A 19,084-nucleotide genomic window follows, 5' to 3' on the forward strand; every position below is an offset into this window, starting at 1 on the left:
TTACCTTCTGTCTTCCTCGCTTCGTTGTTGCTGCCCGGGTCGCTCAGTTCTTCAAGTGAAGTGTGCTTGCCGGCTTCTGCGCACACCGCAAGTCTTTCATCGCTGCTGCATTATGCCGCTTGCTTCTGCTCCTTTCCATGTGCATGCACTCGCTCTTTTCCCTCTCTGTCCTCTCTTGGTCCCTGATGCTCCCCTCCATCGCCTCCCCAACACGCGCGAAGCCTTGGTGTGTTGTGCCCTCCGTGATGTACGTCTTTTTGCCTGTATTGTGCTGCCAGCTCGTGTTACATGTGATCGCGTATCCTCGGTGGCTCTATTTTTGAGATTGATGTGCAGTGCCGTGCCCCTCCCTGTGTGCTGTGGCGCACGCTTCTGTGCTAAGGGAGGCGCGGTGCATTCTTTCTTTTCCTTTTCTCCGAGGGCCTATCATGTAAACAGCCGGTGCCCGCGTGACTGTCAGTGCCTGCCCCGTGTTTTCTCTGTGCGTGTACCGCACGTGAAGCATACTTCTGATGTTTTTAGCTTGTTTTGTGTACTTCGGATTCACTTCGTTTCTATTTACATACGCGTCGTATAAATTCTTGTTCCACATATTTGCTCGGAGGGTTTCTGTCTCTCTTTTCATCTCCGCGCACCTGCGCCGAGATGGAGGACGCAGATCTTTCCGTATGCTCTGGTTTATTGCCTCTGTTAGCCATTTTACGCACCTTTGTTTTTGATGTTTCCTTGAGCTGTGTACAGGCGTTGTTGTCTTTGTCTCTCTTTCTCTCTTTGTCTGAACAGACCGCTCTGTTGACGCGTCGCCGCATGTACTGTCCTGAACTTCTCCTGCTTCAACTCCGTCGGCACACCCGTTGATCAGACGTGCTTCCCCTCTCCACTTTTGAAAATTGCGACAAAAATAGCACGAAGGACAACAGCACACCAGCACAACACGACGGTCGTGACATCGTTTTATGCTTTCCTTTCCCTTCCCTTCGCTGCACACCTTCCCGCTCATTTAGGCGTCTCTTTGCTCGCATTCCTAGCCTCGCCGTCGGCTCCCCTCCGACGGGTCAGCCCAGAAAATGAGGGCTCGCCCGTCGAGTGCGGAGTGCGATTCGGCAAGGGGACAGTGGTTGACGCTGTTCTGCGGGCGCATCTTCGTTTCTTGGTGCTTGTTCCTCTCGCTTCTCCTCCAAAAAGAGACCTGGAGGCGAGACGCGCTGGCGGACGTGTTACGTTCCCTCGCATTCGCGCATTTGTGGTGCCCGCGGTGTGTCGTCTGTCCAATCTCCAGCTGAATGACATTCCACATTTCTTCTTGGTCTTTTCCTTTGGCCTGCGTTTACTACGGATGAGGCCGTCGCGGTCTTGAGGCCCGACCATGCTCAGTTACAGTGGGTAAGGAATGCGGATTTGCTCGTCAGTGGACCATTGGATTAGCGCGTTGAGTGACGAGCAAGATCGCGCAGCCACATCATCCTGCCGCATACGTGCGCGCCTGTCCCTGCTCCAGCAGTCGGGTTTGGCGGAGCGGTCGCTAGACAGGGGGCGGGGGCTGGCTGATCAAGGCTTGCCCGCGTCATCCGCGCCGCCTGCGCCCCCTCGATGCGGCGAAAAAGCCGCGCAGAGTGGCGGCCGGGGCTCGCCAGCGGTGACCTCAGGTAAGGCCAGACCCCCGACGTCGAGCTCGACTCGGCCTTGCGGGCACGCACGCCTCAGAACCCCGTTGGTGCCTCGCGGTGCGCCGCCGATGCTGCCGTCGTATGCCTCAGCGGCGCAAATGGCAGCGAGAGGTCGCTGCATGGGCGCGGTTTTTTCCCCACATTCCCACGCCGTCATTGGATGCCTGGATCACTGCCCACCCGAGGGCGGGGATCGGCTGAGCCTGAGTTCGAAGAACTTGGCATCATTGAGGCACGCGCACAACAATATGAGCCACATTTTTAGTTTCTCCTCGCCCGAGATTATCACCACAAAGGGCCCTAGCGCGCACAGGCGCGGGGAAGGCAAGAATGCAACTTGCCCACGCTGAAGAAACTCTGTGCCGGCTGCTTTTATGGATTGAATCGCTGGATCCAAAGACCACCCCGAGAGAACCACGGGCGTTTATGGCTGGGTCGCCGGCGTCGCGGATGCCTGCGAGCACGCCCCATGGGCAGCGCGCAGCCGCACTGGCCAACGCCGTGGTGGAAACGACGAGGGGGGGGCGCAGCGCAAAAGGGTGGCGGGCCGGCGTGGTGAGAAACACGCGCCGTTTGCTGGCGGGCATGACCGCCAAATATGAAAAGAAGGCGACATATCGGAGCCGGTGCCATCTGCCGGCGGCCGCGGCGCCGATGCGCATTGCCAAGCGAAAAGACTGGAAGGATGAGTCGGGATGCCGTTTCCAACCGGCTGGCCGAGGTGGGGCTCCCGCCCAAGACGTGGCGGGGCTGGGGTGCTTTTTCGGGGAATCTCCGTGGCCCGCGCGTGGGCTTACGCCGGGGAGTCCCAGCCTCAGACCCGCCATGCTTAGCAAGCGGGGCCAGCGGCCCCTGCCCCCCTCTGCGCGGGGCACCCCGACATTTGCCAATTCCCCAGGCCCGAGGGGCGACCCCTTCTAGGGGGTGGGCAAAGCACATGCCACCGCACAGCAGCACGGACGGCCAAGAAAGCGGCAGCGGGCCTGCGCATGATCGCAAAGGGCGCGCCGCGCCGGTTAGACCCCAAAGTGCAAAAAAAGCAGCGGCGAATCACCTCCCCCCCCCTGAAAGAATCGAACGGGCGCAGCGGGTCTCCACGCGGCGGGGCCCGATCCCCACCCGCAGCCCAACCGCACGCACCAGCCACCCCCTCCCCCGTGCCAAGCTTGCGGCTTTCACCGCCGTCGCAAAGGGGGTCGTAGGCCGGCGGGGCGGCGGCCCTCCATCCGGGGGTGCCCCGCGGCGCACCCGAAAGAAACAACGGCACCAAGGGCTGGGAGCGTGACGTTGCGAGGAGCAGCGGATGGTTCTCCCCCCACAGCCCCTTTAGCGCGCAACGGAAAGGCACACACCACACGGCCACCCAAGATCTCGACAGCACCAAAGGAAAAGCACGGCGGGCTTCTTCGGGGATCAAGGACGACCCGTGGGGGTGGCGAGCGCGCTTTCATGCCTCTGGCATGCAGAGGGGCTTTTGCGCGAAGCGATGCAGGCGTCGGGGCAGCGGTGCGGACTTGCCTCAGCGAGAAAAGGTGCAGCAAGGCGCATGGCAAACAGCGCACTCTCAATGGGCCAGCCGACGTGCAGGACAGGTCCTACGCAACGCTGCGCCAGTGCCTGGGGTATTGGCCGCCATCTTTCGATGAAGGACCTGGCCACGCGGGATGTCGTTGCCGCGGTCCTCCACGGGAAGAGAGGAGCCACAAGCAGGTGTCTCGGACCCGCAGGACCTCGCGATCAGTGAGGCGGAGTTGCTGCGCCTCTTTCGTGGAAATGGAGGGGCAGCTCCATCGGTGCCGCCGCGAGTAAAGGAATGTCCCCCCCCCCTACACACACACACACACACACCAAAAAAAAGCCGACAAGGCTGTGCGCTGAAGAGATAATCGTGAGGATAGAAGCGCGGCATCAGAGCACCGAAAAGTCCTGCAACTGCGCTTAGCGCCCCATGCTGCGATAGACCTTGGCCGCTCTTCGAGCTTCACGTACCTTCAGAAAACTGCAGGAAGGCAGGCGCATATCTCACTGGAGCCATGCAGATGGACAAGCTGGAACCCGCGCACAAGGAGGAAGTCATGCGCGATTAATCTCTTGGGCGTGATGCACACGGCATGCATACGTTCGCGGTCGAGGAAAAGGAGGGCGGACACAGATGCATTGCTGAGCTGAACTCTGAACGCTGTTTGCATCGACAAGTGCTGCCCCCCCCCTCCCAGCCTGAACCGCCCGACTCGGACAGAAAGCGGGCATATCTCGAACAAGCGCAGGTGGCGTTTGCGCGTTGGATTTCGATGCGCGTTATGACGCAGTCCTCTCAGCCGGGGATAGGAAAGCGAAGTCCATTGTCCGGAGGAGTGGTGAATACTGCCGACTGCGCGCAACTCCAACAGGGGGAAGATGGGGCGTGGCGGTGAGTCAGTCAGTTACACGGGTGTGGACTGATATCGATATTTTGCGCAGCATCATACCATGTCGTGACAGCATCGTGATTGCATCCCCGCTAGCTAGGCAGGCTGAGCTTCTCGACACGGTAGGCAAGGGGCCACTACGTATTCGCGTGGTTAATCTGCCCAGCACCCCAAATCGAGAACCGCCTCTAGAGGCAGATGACACCGAGCTGTTGCGCATTGGAAATAAAGGTAGAACTCTCCTTGGGGAGGACTATGACTGGACTTGGGTCGGAGAGGATTGCTCGCAGTTCTGTATGACCCATAGTGAAGCTGCAGCTTTCAATGGAAACGAAATCGCTCGCACCTCTGCGCGTCGCGAAGGCAGATGGAAAGTAGTGGGGAGAGAGATTGGTGCGTCTCCCATAGTCGCTGCCCGAAATCATACTTGAAGTTAGTCGATACGTGATCCAGCGGGACTACCGCGCTGCGTCCGCAAGCGAATCCCAGGTCGCCTTTTCCTCTCGTTTTCCCACTGCTTAGTTGGGTCGCCATCTACTTTGACGAGCAGTATACAACTTTTGTCCTTGCACCAGTGCACACTCTCATCCTTTTCAATCGTTCGCCCGCCCCAACTCTAAAGCGGGCTACCCTCAGGTGTCTGTTGGCTCTGCTGCTCTGGCACTCAATCACCCAATCATCACAACCACCCCTGCTGCCGCTGGTTCTTCAGTCGCTCCTGCTCCGTTTCCGCACTCCGTTCTGCTGCCCTTTTCGTTTCCCTTTTCGCCTTTGTGTGTGTCACAATGTTTTCCGTTCCTGCGCTGACGTGCGCATATGTGTGTCTCGGCGATGGGCGGGGAGACGGCGCGTCGCCATCGGTGTATTTCTTCTTGAGGTGAGGAGCAGCACGAAGAGCTTCGTCCATCCATCGTGTTGCTCGGCCGCAAAGTGCAGCAATGAGCGCATGTCGTATGCCGCGAATGCGACTCTGAGAGGGCGCCTTTTTGTGTGTCGTTGCCCGCGGGTGTCTTGTGCAGCGTTAAGGGGGATTCTTCTTACGAGCGAAGGCTGCCGTGTAACAATGGAAAGACTGGAAGAAGGGGTCTCTGCACCGCTCATGGGCGGTGGAATGACGTGCAGTAAAGCCGCAAACGAAAATAGATGGTCTTTGCGGCTCTCAGAGCCCGGAGTCGTTCACACCGAGCCATATGAGGTCATTCCACATCTCCCACCTCTCCCATTCCTCCGGACTAACAAATCCGACGAGTGCCATTGCAGTTTGTGGCCTACCAAGTGGCTGATGCGCTTCAACGCACTTGACACTGAGTTCTCTTGGCCAGTGCTCGGCTGAATGCCCGCGCACGCAAGTCCGCCCCGCGCTGCGTTTTTGTCGTCTGCAGTGAAGCGTTTTTGCAGCGACGGCGAATGCATGGGCTTTCGGTTGCACCACTTTCTCTCTCTCGTTTGCTCTGCCCGCTGCACCGTTCATGTACCGCGGCGCTCACCTCTTTCTCCTCGTCTCCTCTCACCTTAGTCTCCGCCTGCATTCATCCACACGCGCGCAATATCCAGCGCCTTCGTACACAGACATCTGCTACCCATCTCCGAGGTGCATAACAGGGAGGGGTTTCTCTTTGTGTGCCGTTCTGCCTTGCTTCTCTGGCCTCCTTCTACCACCTCGCCTCTCCCTCCCCCTCCCTCCCTCTGCTTGGGGTGTCCTTGACAGGGTTTGAGAATTCGGCATTCGCTCGTCGCGACCCCATCCGCTCGTCACCGTTTCTCCTGTGCTCACCGTCATCATGGAGGCTGTCGCGTGGACTCCCGACGTGGTCGAGGATCTTCTCTTCCGGCAGTTTATCAAGGATGAGGACATCTCCCGCCAACTTCCGCCTGCTCCGCAAGTGTCCAGCGAAAACTTCCTCGAGAAGTATGACCAGTCAACCAAGATCCTCTTCTCATACGTGCGCAACGGCCCGGTGGCGGCGCTTGCCTCCCAGAATGTAAACACCGCCGCCGTCGGCAAGTACGGCGGTGCCACCCCGCTTAAAGGTTTTGTAGGGCGCACTCCAGCAACTAAGCCGGCTCCCCCAGAGTCATCACGGTCATTTGCTCGGACGGCAACACCGGCGCCGGCTCCAACTAGCCACGCGCCTTCGGTGCAGAAAGCGACCACCAGCTCTCCCCCACCGGCCAAAGCGAAGCGGCAGCGTGTGGAGTGGCCAGCGGATGTGCCCACCAATCAGATGCTGAAGAGCAACAGCCGCTCCAAGGTGGCGCACCTAACGGCGAAGCGCGTGGCGGCCCAGCAGGGCGTCGACCCCGATCTTATCTTTACCCAGAACTGCGGTGATCTTCCCCTCAACGTGATTTTTGCGTCGTACCCCAAGGCGCTCAAATCCGTCTCTGCCGTTCGAAACGCCAGCGGGGACTGGCGCACGGACACTTTCACTGTTGAAGAGGAAGCCTCCTACAAGAAGGACTTGGGTTACGTGCATTGCGGGTCCAGCCAGTGCAGGTATAGTGACTGGCTTCCTTCCCAGTCGTGAGTATAGGCGTGTCACGGAGGCAGTGAAGGGGCCAAAAGAGTTTGTGGTGCCGAAACATGCGAGTGCGAGGCAATATCTGGGGGCCGATGAGCCGTGTGTCGCGCTGCAGCGTATCCCCCTACACGAGAGGGGTCAGCCATGAGGCACGCGCACTCCTTGGCCAACCACAGGTCATCGCCGGTGTAGCGCGACCGCCAACGCCGGCAACAGACCATCACACACGGCTCATGTTCGTTTAAAGTCCTGCGCATGTCATGAGCCGGTGTGCCCTGTGTGCCAGTTTGTTTTTCTGAGAACAGAGGAGAGAGGTCACGCTAGCACTGGATGCTGATCGCCGCGTGTGCCCGGGGTGGCCACATGGCGATTGGTACGCCTTCGCGCATTCGCTTCCGCCTTTTCTCTTTTGGTTTAGCTTCTTGTATTTGTTTCTAGAGTGTCTCTCTCCCTTCCTTCCTCTCTAGATTCCTAGACTGCGCGTTGATCTTCACCCTCTTGATTTCCTTCTGTTCTCTCTTCGATGCGTTCTCTGTTTCTCTCTGTTTGGCGGTGTCTCCAGTCTGCTGTGAGTGTGTCATGCAGCGCAGCTCGATCCATCACCGGTACAACGTGCGGGATGCGCTCCAATGGACTACATAAGCGCACACGAACAGCAACAAACGCATCCAACCGAAGCGTCTTGTATACCCACCCTTTTCTCCGTTTTGTCCCCCCTTCCTTCAGTGTGTTGATCGCGATGAGACCTAGCGGTCAGCTGACAAGATACGTGCATGCGACAGACGAAAGAGCGCACTTCTGCTCTTGAAGTCGACGACGCACTCTTCCTTCTCCTAAAACCATGTCCGTTTTCATCAATCTCGCTCCTTGGGGACGCTCCTCAGCAAACCTCGTTTCACGCTGTTATCGTGGCCGCCACAACGCGATCATGCACATTACCCTGCGCTGCGTGGAACTGACCCCCGTCGGGTGCGTGCAGCTGCCCTTTCCCAACCCTGCGCCCCTCCCCCCACACACACTGCGACAAGCCGTGAGCTCTCTGTGCGCTGGTGCATGTCCCTCTGCGAGTGCCTTCGGCCTGGCACACCGACTCCTGTGAGAGGCGTGCGGATGCGAGATGGGGTGGAATGCTCCACGCCGCCACAGACTCACGGCAGCGTCGCACCTGTCGCGGTGCATGTGGGCAGGCCATCCAAGCACGCCCCCGCCCTTCCCCCCATGTCATCGCCGGCAACGGGAGATGCTGGCAGCGAGTCCCTCCGCCCCTCCCACCAACAAGGATGCCGTGAAGCAGGCCGCACGATGCGAATGTGCGCGCACTGTGCGCGCGCGCTGTTGGGCACAGCCGGCATGGTGTCTTGCATTCCCGTCGCAGCATTCAGAGGTGCGAAGAGCACGAGTGATGAGCGAGAGCGGCTCCCCCGCGGTACATGCCGATTACGCCCACAGCGCATGCGCGCGAAGCATGCGGCATCTCTCCTCCATCCCGCCGTGCGGGCGGATGAGGCGCCGACCGCGCGGCACGTATCCGAAGAGGGGACGAAGCGGGAGAGGAGGGGCGCCCGCTAGGCGCATATCCCAATTCGGCGGCATGACGGTTGTTCCTAGGCGACCGGGACGTAGCCACAGCGGGGCAGCGGTGTGTGGGCTGCGGCTGTGCATGCGTGAGCGTTTGCTGGCTTGCTCGTGGTATAATGGCACATTGAAGCGAAAACAATAAATGTGAGTCTCCCACCTCTTCTCGGCTACCCGCCTGGTGATGGAGGTGGAGAGGGAGAAGCCGCAGGCGAACTCTCTCTGGTCAGACGCTGGGCGATGGTTGGACGCTGCGCATGGAGGCTTTCTTTTCATGCGGATTTTGGTGCGCGCGGCAGTACGCGGCGCTGACGATGGTCTAGCGGTTTAGTATGGCACTTTGCATCCGACCTCTCTACGTTGCTCTCTCCGTACTCCTTCTTCCATGGCGCCTCCTTTCTTTCTTTGCTCTTTGTTCGTTTTGCTCCGTCCGGCGGCTACGAAACCGCCCGCATACGGACTGGCGGCACGTGTGCCTGACTGTGTGTACTGCTCTCTGTCTATCTCTGCGTCACTCGGATGAGGAAGTGGTGGGTGCTCGCGTGCCGCTTTGATGGGGTGCTTAGCTGACACACGTGGAGACCGTCTTCCGCACGCTAGTGTGGAGCTGCGCTGCGTTTAGAGAGAGACAGAGAGGGACGGTTGCGCCATCCGTGTGCGCATCCTTAGGTGCCTCGCTTCTTTTTCACCCATTCTCATTCGGTTGCTGTGTTGGCCTGGGGATGCAGTATCCGCCCAACACGCAGGTATGGGTCAAGTGCGACGACGGTGTTTGGTGGCCCGGCACGTTGAGAGAGACGGACAAGGAGATGCAGGCCTTTCTGTGCGCCGGTGAAGACTGCTGCGTAGAGTTTTATCACAGCCCAGGGGAGCTTTATCCCCTTTTCTCTGCTGACAAGGCCCATGTACGCCCTTTGCATGCGGAACCACACACCCGCACCCCCGAAGAAGACGCGTGGTTTGCTAACGAGACGGTGGCGGAGGCGGTGGCCAAGGTCCTGCGCGACTATCAGTGCTGTCGCCTCCTGAACTCCTCTCCTGACGGCCCACCTGCGGGGCCTGCTCCGACAAGTGAGCGAGAAAACAAATGCGACGCTCTGCCCTTCACTGCTACCGAGTTGCGTAACATCGAATCTCTGCTGGGTGCGGTGGGTAATTCAACGGCAGCGCGTCTCCGACAGGAGCTGCAGCAGGCACGCGCCTCTGTAGCGTCGAGGGGCCTGCGGAGGCAAGACGCACCGAGACGGCAGGCCCGAAAGCGGCAGCGGCCCGCGGAGCCACCACCCTCTCCGGTACCACTGCGGCAGCAGACCGTAGCGTGCTCGCGGCGGCTTCTTCTCGACCGACTGCGGAAGCTCCAACTTGTCCTAGGCATGATCCCAGGGGTGCGATGCATGCTCTTTCGGAGGCGCTGCCCGCTGCACGTAGTGCTGCGAAGCGCACTTCGGGCAGGTCTTCCTCGCTTCTGTCTGCCGGCGACGGCGAGGGTGGTGATGCGAGCGAGGAGGACGAGGACGCCTTACCATTTGTGCGGGCTGCAAGGCGCCACGTGCTTGAGGTGCTCCGCCACGAAGTCTTCGAGAACCCGTCGAGGTTTGTCTTGTCGCCCGTGTACCACTTCATGGACATGCTCGGGGCGGTGGTGGTTGAAAACAGCAATCTGACCACGACGCTGCCTGCACCTCACACGCTGCACGAGAGACCGGCGGAGGGCTTCTCGCCACAGCGGCGCGTGCTTCTCGTGCCTTTGACAGAGGCCTACGAACACACCACGGGGTGGATGGTGCCAACGGAGATGGAAGGCGCACAGCTTGCCATGTCGCTGTACGTCAACGACACACCCGTCTCTCTACCGCCGAACTGGCAGCTTTCCCCCGCCAAGGAGGCGGCCGCAGTTAAAACCGCAATGGCGGTGGATATCACGCCCCTTGTGCTCTCGATTGAACGGGATCTCTTTTCCTTACAGGTGATCTTCTCTGGCGATGTGGCCGAGATGGAGATGTGGCGCGGCGTCATCGCTTGTGTGCTTGTAGAGGAAGTAGAGTTGGCCCAGCTCGGCGAGCGCATCGTGTCCACGTATCACAAGCGTAGAGCGCCCGTCATCCGGCGATCGCCATTGTCATCCTGCGGCGAGCGCGGCGTCGTTGCAATCACGGAGGTGTCGGTGAAGATTCAGTGCCCCATCACCACGCTCACGATGGAGATCCCTGTGCGGGGCATGTACTGCGAGCATCTGCAGTGCATGGAGTTGGCGGCGGTGCTCATTCAATGTGCTCGGCAAAACGTGTGGAACTGTCCACTATGCTCGGCTGCCATGAAGCCGGAAGACATCATTGTCAACCACCGCCTCAAGGACTGGATCGCCTCGCATTCGCGGGAGGTAGTGGCGCAGGTCGAATATATAGTGGAGACGGAGCTTGGCCGACCGCTGAAGATTGTGTACAAGGCCGCAAGACCAGAGCAGCACTCCACAATCGAGGTGATCGATGACGAGGAGAAATAATGGCCACTGCCTGGAAGTAGGCCACACAAATGCACAGGCATTCATTAGTGAGCGTGCAAGAGCAGACGACCGCCTTCAACAGCGCTTCGCCCTCACGCATGCAGAAGCGTTGCTTTTTTTGTCTACTCAGCTTCCTTCTTCCCAGCTCACTCGGTCGCGTTGGCTGGGGTCTTCAAAGAAGAGGGCCAAACACCAAACAAGAACGAGCCAGCGCCACTCAGCTACGGGCTAAAGCACATGCGGACACGCTCACAGGCGCGTTCGCTGCGCAGAAGCACAGCTGAGCTGCAAAGATATAGATGCGCCCCCGCGAGGCGGCAGTGAGAGCGGTTCTCCTTCATTGACTGACACGTGAAGCTGGCCCCATCCACCCCTGCCCACGCAGCCCGTCGAAAGGGGGACACCGGCGCATGATAGGGTAAGGCGAGCGTGCGTGTGTATGTGCGTCTGATCGCTCCCTCACGGGCTCATGCTGCATCTTCCTCGGCGTCCTCTGCACGCCCGCTCTCTGCGTCTCACTCTCTTCCACCTGATGTATTTACCTCTCCGTATCTCTCCGTGTTCATTTCTACGTTCTCGCCTTCGCGCCCAACGTCACACCTGCTGTCTTTTGTTTCTTGCACACACGCGGCGTCCCTTCCGCACTACCCACAGTCCCAGCGCTTTCCACTCACCCCACCACCTCACCTCTACAATGTCTGTCCACAGCATTCTCTTCTCCTCCGAGCACGTGACGGAGGGCCATCCAGACAAGCTGTGTGACCAGGTATCCGACGCCGTGCTTGACGCGTGCCTCGCCGGCGACCCGTTCTCGAAGGTTGCGTGCGAGTCGTGCGCGAAAACGGGCATGGTGATGGTGTTCGGCGAGATCACGACGAAGACAGTGCTAGACTACCAGAAGATCGTCCGCAACACGATCAAGGACATTGGCTTCGATTCCGCGGACAAGGGTCTGGACTACGAGTCGTGCAATGTGCTGGTTGCGATTGAGCAGCAGTCGCCGGACATCTGCCAGGGTCTGGGCAACTTCGATAGCGAGGATCTCGGCGCTGGCGACCAGGGCATGATGTTCGGCTACGCGACGGACGAGACGGAGACGCTGATGCCGCTGACGTACGAGCTGGCCCGCGGCCTTGCGAAGAAGTACAGCGAGCTTCGCCGCGTCGGCAGCCTGGAGTGGGCTCGCCCGGACGCGAAGACGCAGGTGACGGTGGAGTACGACTACGACACGCGCGAGGGCAAGCAGGTGCTGACGCCGAAGCGCGTGGCGGTGGTGCTGATCTCTGCGCAGCACGACGAGCACGTGACCAACGATAAGATCAGCGTAGATCTGATGGAGAAGGTGATCAAGGCTGTGATCCCTGCGAACATGCTGGACGCGGAGACGAAGTACTGTCTGAATCCATCTGGCCGCTTCGTGCGCGGTGGGCCGCATGGCGACGCCGGCCTGACTGGCCGAAAGATCATCGTAGACACGTACGGCGGCTGGGGCGCGCACGGCGGTGGCGCCTTCTCCGGCAAGGACCCTTCGAAGGTGGACCGCTCCGCCGCGTACGCCGCGCGCTGGATCGCGAAGTCGATCGTTGCAGGTGGCCTGGCGCGCCGCTGCCTTGTGCAGCTCGCGTACGCCATCGGTGTAGCGGAGCCGCTGAGCATGCACGTGGAGACGTACGGCACCGGCAAGTACGATGACGCGAAGCTGCTGGAGATCGTGAAGCAGAACTTCAAGCTGCGCCCGTACGACATCATCCAGGAGCTGAACCTGCGCCGCCCCATCTACTACGATACGTCGCGCTTCGGCCACTTCGGCCGTAAGGACGAGTCGGGCACGGGCGGGTTCACTTGGGAGGTGCCAAAGAAGATGGTCGAGTAATCGAAATGCGTGCACAGAGGCGCGTTTCCGTGCAGGCGTACCGAGTGCGACGCACGCCCCTTTCTATCCCGCTGAGCGGCTCAGCTCCCTTCTCATCGACTGCGAGGTGTGCCGCTACTCATGCAACCTCACTTTCCGGCATATAGCAGCAGCGCTATAAGGAGCTGCTGCTACGGCGTCACATCTCTCATCATCATTTACCCCCCCCCTACCCCCTTTCGGGCCTTTCCTTTCGTGTGCTTTTCTCTGCGCTGATCATGTTGGGTAACAGACGTGTGATGCGTTTTTGTTTTCTCTCTTACGTCCACCTGTTAATCTGGTTTCTTCGTTTGCGTGTCTGCGCGTTTGTGCATTCTGTTTTCATATCCCGTCTTTCCGCCTTCCCTCCCCCTCTTTTTTCCTGTGTGTTTCCGTTAACACAGCCCGATCGACGATGTGAAGAGTCCCTACACCACATTGTGGAATGCCGCGGCTTGATGCGACGGCGGGGGAAAGATGGCACCCATACTGAGTGCAGGGTCTCAGAGAACCCTGACCTGAGGCTGGCCAACCTCCTCCCTGGGCTCATTCGGCATGCACCTGGACCACCCTCTGTTACTCGCGCAACGGACGCCACCGCTTTCGCCCTCGAGCAGAACCCTGGACGCAGCCCGCTTTGGATGACCGATGCGTGCAGCCCACCCAGACCTGAGTTGCCGACCGCGCGGCACGTATCCGAAGAGGGGACGAGGCGGGAGAGGAGGGGCGCCCGCTAGGCGCATATCCCAATTCGGCGGCATGACGGTTGTTCCTAGGCGACCGGGACGTAGCCACAGCGGGGCAGCGGTGTGTGGGCTGCGGCTGTGCATGCGTGAGCGTTTGCTGGCTTGCTCGTGGTATAATGGCACATTGAAGCGAAAACAATAAATGTGAGTCTCCCACCTCTTCTCGGCTACCCGCCTGGTGATGGAGGTGGAGAGGGAGAAGCCGCAGGCGAACTCTCTCTGGTCAGACGCTGGGCGATGGTTGGACGCTGCGCATGGAGGCTTTCTTTTCATGCGGATTTTGGTGCGCGCGGCAGTACGCGGCGCTGACGATGGTCTAGCGGTTTAGTATGGCACTTTGCATCCGACCTCTCTACGTTGCTCTCTCCGTACTCCTTCTTCCATGGCGCCTCCTTTCTTTCTTTGCTCTTTGTTCGTTTTGCTCCGTCCGGCGGCTACGAAACCGCCCGCATACGGACTGGCGGCACGTGTGCCTGACTGTGTGTACTGCTCTCTGTCTATCTCTGCGTCACTCGGATGAGGAAGTGGTGGGTGCTCGCGTGCCGCTTTGATGGGGTGCTTAGCTGACACACGTGGAGACCGTCTTCCGCACGCTAGTGTGGAGCTGCGCTGCGTTTAGAGAGAGACAGAGAGGGACGGTTGCGCCATCCGTGTGCGCATCCTTAGGTGCCTCGCTTCTTTTTCACCCATTCTCATTCGGTTGCTGTGTTGGCCTGGGGATGCAGTATCCGCCCAACACGCAGGTATGGGTCAAGTGCGACGACGGTGTTTGGTGGCCCGGCACGTTGAGAGAGACGGACAAGGAGATGCAGGCCTTTCTGTGCGCCGGTGAAGACTGCTGCGTAGAGTTTTATCACAGCCCAGGGGAGCTTTATCCCCTTTTCTCTGCTGACAAGGCCCATGTACGCCCTTTGCATGCGGAACCACACACCCGCACCCCCGAAGAAGACGCGTGGTTTGCTAACGAGACGGTGGCGGAGGCGGTGGCCAAGGTCCTGCGCGACTATCAGTGCTGTCGCCTCCTGAACTCCTCTCCTGACGGCCCACCTGCGGGGCCTGCTCCGACAAGTGAGCGAGAAAACAAATGCGACGCTCTGCCCTTCACTGCTACCGAGTTGCGTAACATCGAATCTCTGCTGGGTGCGGTGGGTAATTCAACGGCAGCGCGTCTCCGACAGGAGCTGCAGCAGGCACGCGCCTCTGTAGCGTCGAGGGGCCTGCGGAGGCAAGACGCACCGAGACGGCAGGCCCGAAAGCGGCAGCGGCCCGCGGAGCCACCACCCTCTCCGGTACCACCTGCGGCAGCAGACCGTAGCGTGCTCGCGGCGGCTTCTTCTCGACCGACTGCGGAAGCTCCAACTTGTCCTAGGCATGATCCCAGGGGTGCGATGCATGCTCTTTCGGAGGCGCTGCCCGCTGCACGTAGTGCTGCGAAGCGCACTTCGGGCAGGTCTTCCTCGCTTCTGTCTGCCGGCGACGGCGAGGGTGGTGATGCGAGCGAGGAGGACGAGGACGCCTTACCATTTGTGCGGGCTGCAAGGCGCCACGTGCTTGAGGTGCTCCGCCACGAAGTCTTCGAGAACCCGTCGAGGTTTGTCTTGTCGCCCGTGTACCACTTCATGGACATGCTCGGGGCGGTGGTGGTTGAAAACAGCAATCTGACCACGACGCTGCCTGCACCTCACACGCTGCACGAGAGACCGGCGGAGGGCTTCTCGCCACAGCGGCGCGTGCTTCTCGTGCCTTTGACAGAGGCCTACGAACACACCACGGGGTGGATGGTGCCAACGGAGATGGAAGGCGCACAGCTTGCCATGTCGCTGTACGTCAACGACACACCCGTCTCTCTACCGCCGAACTGGCAGCTTTCCCCCGCCAAGGAGGCGGCCGCAGTTAAAACCGCAATGGCGGTGGATATCACGCCCCTTGTGCTCTCGATTGAACGGGATCTCTTTTCCTTACAGGTGATCTTCTCTGGCGATGTGGCCGAGATGGAGATGTGGCGCGGCGTCATCGCTTGTGTGCTTGTAGAGGAAGTAGAGTTGGCCCAGCTCGGCGAGCGCATCGTGTCCACGTATCACAAGCGTAGAGCGCCCGTCATCCGGCGATCGCCATTGTCATCCTGCGGCGAGCGCGGCGTCGTTGCAATCACGGAGGTGTCGGTGAAGATTCAGTGCCCCATCACCACGCTCACGATGGAGATCCCTGTGCGGGGCATGTACTGCGAGCATCTGCAGTGCATGGAGTTGGCGGCGGTGCTCATTCAATGTGCTCGGCAAAACGTGTGGAACTGTCCACTATGCTCGGCTGCCATGAAGCCGGAAGACATCATTGTCAACCACCGCCTCAAGGACTGGATCGCCTCGCATTCGCGGGAGGTAGTGGCGCAGGTCGAATATATAGTGGAGACGGAGCTTGGCCGACCGCTGAAGATTGTGTACAAGGCCGCAAGACCAGAGCAGCACTCCACAATCGAGGTGATCGATGACGAGGAGAAATAATGGCCACTGCCTGGAAGTAGGCCACACAAATGCACAGGCATTCATTAGTGAGCGTGCAAGAGCAGACGACCGCCTTCAACAGCGCTTCGCCCTCACGCATGCAGAAGCGTTGCTTTTTTTGTCTACTCAGCTTCCTTCTTCCCAGCTCACTCGGTCGCGTTGGCTGGGGTCTTCAAAGAAGAGGGCCAAACACCAAACAAGAACGAGCCAGCGCCACTCAGCTACGGGCTAAAGCACATGCGGACACGCTCACAGGCGCGTTCGCTGCGCAGAAGCACAGCTGAGCTGCAAAGATATAGATGCGCCCCCGCGAGGCGGCAGTGAGAGCGGTTCTCCTTCATTGACTGACACGTGAAGCTGGCCCCATCCACCCCTGCCCACGCAGCCCGTCGAAAGGGGGACACCGGCGCATGATAGGGTAAGGCGAGCGTGCGTGTGTATGTGCGTCTGATCGCTCCCTCACGGGCTCATGCTGCATCTTCCTCGGCGTCCTCTGCACGCCCGCTCTCTGCGTCTCACTCTCTTCCACCTGATGTATTTACCTCTCCGTATCTCTCCGTGTTCATTTCTACGTTCTCGCCTTCGCGCCCAACGTCACACCTGCTGTCTTTTGTTTCTTGCACACACGCGGCGTCCCTTCCGCACTACCCACAGTCCCAGCGCTTTCCACTCACCCCACCACCTCACCTCTACAATGTCTGTCCACAGCATTCTCTTCTCCTCCGAGCACGTGACGGAGGGCCATCCAGACAAGCTGTGTGACCAGGTATCCGACGCCGTGCTTGACGCGTGCCTCGCCGGCGACCCGTTCTCGAAGGTTGCGTGCGAGTCGTGCGCGAAAACGGGCATGGTGATGGTGTTCGGCGAGATCACGACGAAGACAGTGCTAGACTACCAGAAGATCGTCCGCAACACGATCAAGGACATTGGCTTCGATTCCGCGGACAAGGGTCTGGACTACGAGTCGTGCAATGTGCTGGTTGCGATTGAGCAGCAGTCGCCGGACATCTGCCAGGGTCTGGGCAACTTCGATAGCGAGGATCTCGGCGCTGGCGACCAGGGCATGATGTTCGGCTACGCGACGGACGAGACGGAGACGCTGATGCCGCTGACGTACGAGCTGGCCCGCGGCCTTGCGAAGAAGTACAGCGAGCTTCGCCGCGTCGGCAGCCTGGAGTGGGCTCGCCCGGACGCGAAGACGCAGGTGACGGTGGAGTACGACTACGACACGCGCGAGGGCAAGCAGGTGCTGACGCCGAAGCGCGTGGCGGTGGTGCTGATCTCTGCGCAGCACGACGAGCACGTGACCAACGATAAGATCAGCGTAGATCTGATGGAGAAGGTGATCAAGGCTGTGATCCCTGCGAACATGCTGGACGCGGAGACGAAGTACTGTCTGAATCCATCTGGCCGCTTCGTGCGCGGTGGGCCGCATGGCGACGCCGGCCTGACTGGCCGAAAGATCATCGTAGACACGTACGGCGGCTGGGGCGCGCACGGCGGTGGCGCCTTCTCCGGCAAGGACCCTTCGAAGGTGGACCGCTCCGCCGCGTACGCCGCGCGCTGGATCGCGAAGTCGATCGTTGCAGGTGGCCTGGCGCGCCGCTGCCTTGTGCAGCTCGCGTACGCCATCGGTGTAGCGGAGCCGCTGAGCATGCACGTGGAGACGTACGGCACCGGCAAGTACGATGACGCGAAGCTGCTGGAGATCGTGAAGCAGAACTTCAAGCTGCGCCCGTACGACATCATCCAGGAGCTGAACCTGCGCCGCCCCATCTACTACGATACGTCGCGCTTCGGCCACTTCGGCCGTAAGGACGAGTCGGGCACGGGCGGGTTCACTTGGGAGGTGCCAAAGAAGATGGTCGAGTAATCGAAATGCGTGCACAGAGGCGCGTTTCCGTGCAGGCGTACCGAGTGCGACGCACGCCCCTTTCTATCCCGCTGAGCGGCTCAGCTCCCTTCTCATCGACTGCGAGGTGTGCCGCTACTCATGCAACCTCACTTTCCGGCATATAGCAGCAGCGCTATAAGGAGCTGCTGCTACGGCGTCACATCTCTCATCATCATTTACCCCCCCCCTACCCCCTTTCGGGCCTTTCCTTTCGTGTGCTTTTCTCTGCGCTGATCATGTTGGGTAACAGACGTGTGATGCGTTTTTGTTTTCTCTCTTACGTCCACCTGTTAATCTGGTTTCTTCGTTTGCGTGTCTGCGCGTTTGTGCATTCTGTTTTCATATCCCGTCTTTCCGCCTTCCCTCCCCCTCTTTTTTCCTGTGTGTTTCCGTTAACACAGCCCGATCGACGATGTGAAGAGTCCCTACACCACATTGTGGAATGCCGCGGCTTGATGCGACGGCGGGGGAAAGATGGCACCCATACTGAGTGCAGGGTCTCAGAGAACCCTGACCTGAGGCTGGCCAACCTCCTCCCTGAGCTCATTCGGCATGCACCTGGACCACCCTCTGTTACTCGCGCAACGGACGCCACCGCTTTCGCCCTCGAGCAGAACCCTGGACGCAGCCCGCTTTGGATGACCGATGCGTGCAGCCCACCCAGACCTGAGTTGCCGACCGCGCGGCACGTATCCGAAGAGGGGACGAGGCGGGAGAGGAGGGGCGCCCGCTAGGCGCATATCCCAATTCGGCGGCATGACGGTTGTTCCTAGGCGACCGGGACGTAGCCACAGCGGGGCAGCGGTGTGTGGGCTGCGGCTGTGCATGCGTGAGCGTTTGCTGGCTTGCTCGTGGTATAATGGCACATCGAAGCGAAATGGAGTGAAAGGGCTGGTGCGTTTGGGTTAAGATTCGTGCCGGGTGCTCTCAGTGCTCTCAATGAATGGCATGCGATTGACGGGGATGCCGTCAAGCATACGTCACATCGCTGAGAGGGGCTCAGCTAGAAAGGACGCTGTTGTTTTGTGTTTTGCTGTGATGGTTTTTTGTTGACAAGTGCTGTGTGTACTTCATGAAGCGTTTGGCCTCCAACTCTGTGGTGTTCTCTCGACTTTAGTCTGAACATGGCATGTGCTCACGAAGGCGGGGGCGCTAACGAGATATTTTAAGAGGAACCAAACCAAGAATGACGGGGAAAAACGGCGCACGAGCCAAAGAGGGTCTGTAAAATTATTTCTCGCAGGTTGACGGGATTGCTGGTGGCCATCTTTCCTGTGGGACAAGCACGTCAGTGGAATTGCACGGCGCTGTATCGTTGCCATCGCGCAAGATAGTAAGAGGAAGCAGGGTTGCGCTCTGCCGTTGGGTCTTTGTCTC

General features: G+C 59.7%; 5 protein-coding genes across 5 annotated transcripts; all 5 read left to right on the forward strand.

Moving 5' to 3' along the window:
* Window positions 1-5,856: 5,856 nt before the first annotated feature.
* Window positions 5,857-6,603, forward strand: CPC1 (putative chromosomal passenger protein; the record flags this gene model as incomplete). The annotated part of the gene is made up of 1 exon (XM_001684906.1): window positions 5,857-6,603. One exon carries the CDS (start codon window positions 5,857-5,859, stop codon window positions 6,601-6,603), a length of 747 nt encoding a protein of 248 aa, XP_001684958.1.
* A 2,959-nt stretch (window positions 6,604-9,562) lies between these two features.
* On the forward strand, window positions 9,563-10,675 carry LMJF_30_3490 (conserved hypothetical protein; the record flags this gene model as incomplete). The annotated part of the gene is made up of 1 exon (XM_001684907.1): window positions 9,563-10,675. The coding sequence occupies one exon, from the start codon at window positions 9,563-9,565 to the stop codon at window positions 10,673-10,675; it is 1,113 nt and encodes a 370-aa protein (XP_001684959.1).
* A 694-nt stretch (window positions 10,676-11,369) lies between these two features.
* Window positions 11,370-12,548, forward strand: METK1 (S-adenosylmethionine synthetase; the record flags this gene model as incomplete). The annotated part of the gene is made up of 1 exon (XM_001684908.1): window positions 11,370-12,548. The coding sequence occupies one exon, from the start codon at window positions 11,370-11,372 to the stop codon at window positions 12,546-12,548; it is 1,179 nt and encodes a 392-aa protein (XP_001684960.1).
* Window positions 12,549-14,700: 2,152 nt separating this feature from the next.
* On the forward strand, window positions 14,701-15,813 carry LMJF_30_3510 (conserved hypothetical protein; the record flags this gene model as incomplete). Its single annotated transcript, XM_001684909.1, has 1 exon — window positions 14,701-15,813. The coding sequence occupies one exon, from the start codon at window positions 14,701-14,703 to the stop codon at window positions 15,811-15,813; it is 1,113 nt and encodes a 370-aa protein (XP_001684961.1).
* Window positions 15,814-16,507: 694 nt separating this feature from the next.
* On the forward strand, window positions 16,508-17,686 carry METK2 (S-adenosylmethionine synthetase; the record flags this gene model as incomplete). The annotated part of the gene is made up of 1 exon (XM_001684910.1): window positions 16,508-17,686. The coding sequence occupies one exon, from the start codon at window positions 16,508-16,510 to the stop codon at window positions 17,684-17,686; it is 1,179 nt and encodes a 392-aa protein (XP_001684962.1).
* Window positions 17,687-19,084: the final 1,398 nt, after the last annotated feature.

The sequence above is a fragment of the Leishmania major genome, chromosome 30 (genome assembly GCF_000002725.2).
Source record: "Leishmania major strain Friedlin complete genome, chromosome 30".
In the NCBI taxonomy this organism is placed as follows: Eukaryota; Euglenozoa; class Kinetoplastea; order Trypanosomatida; family Trypanosomatidae; genus Leishmania; species Leishmania major.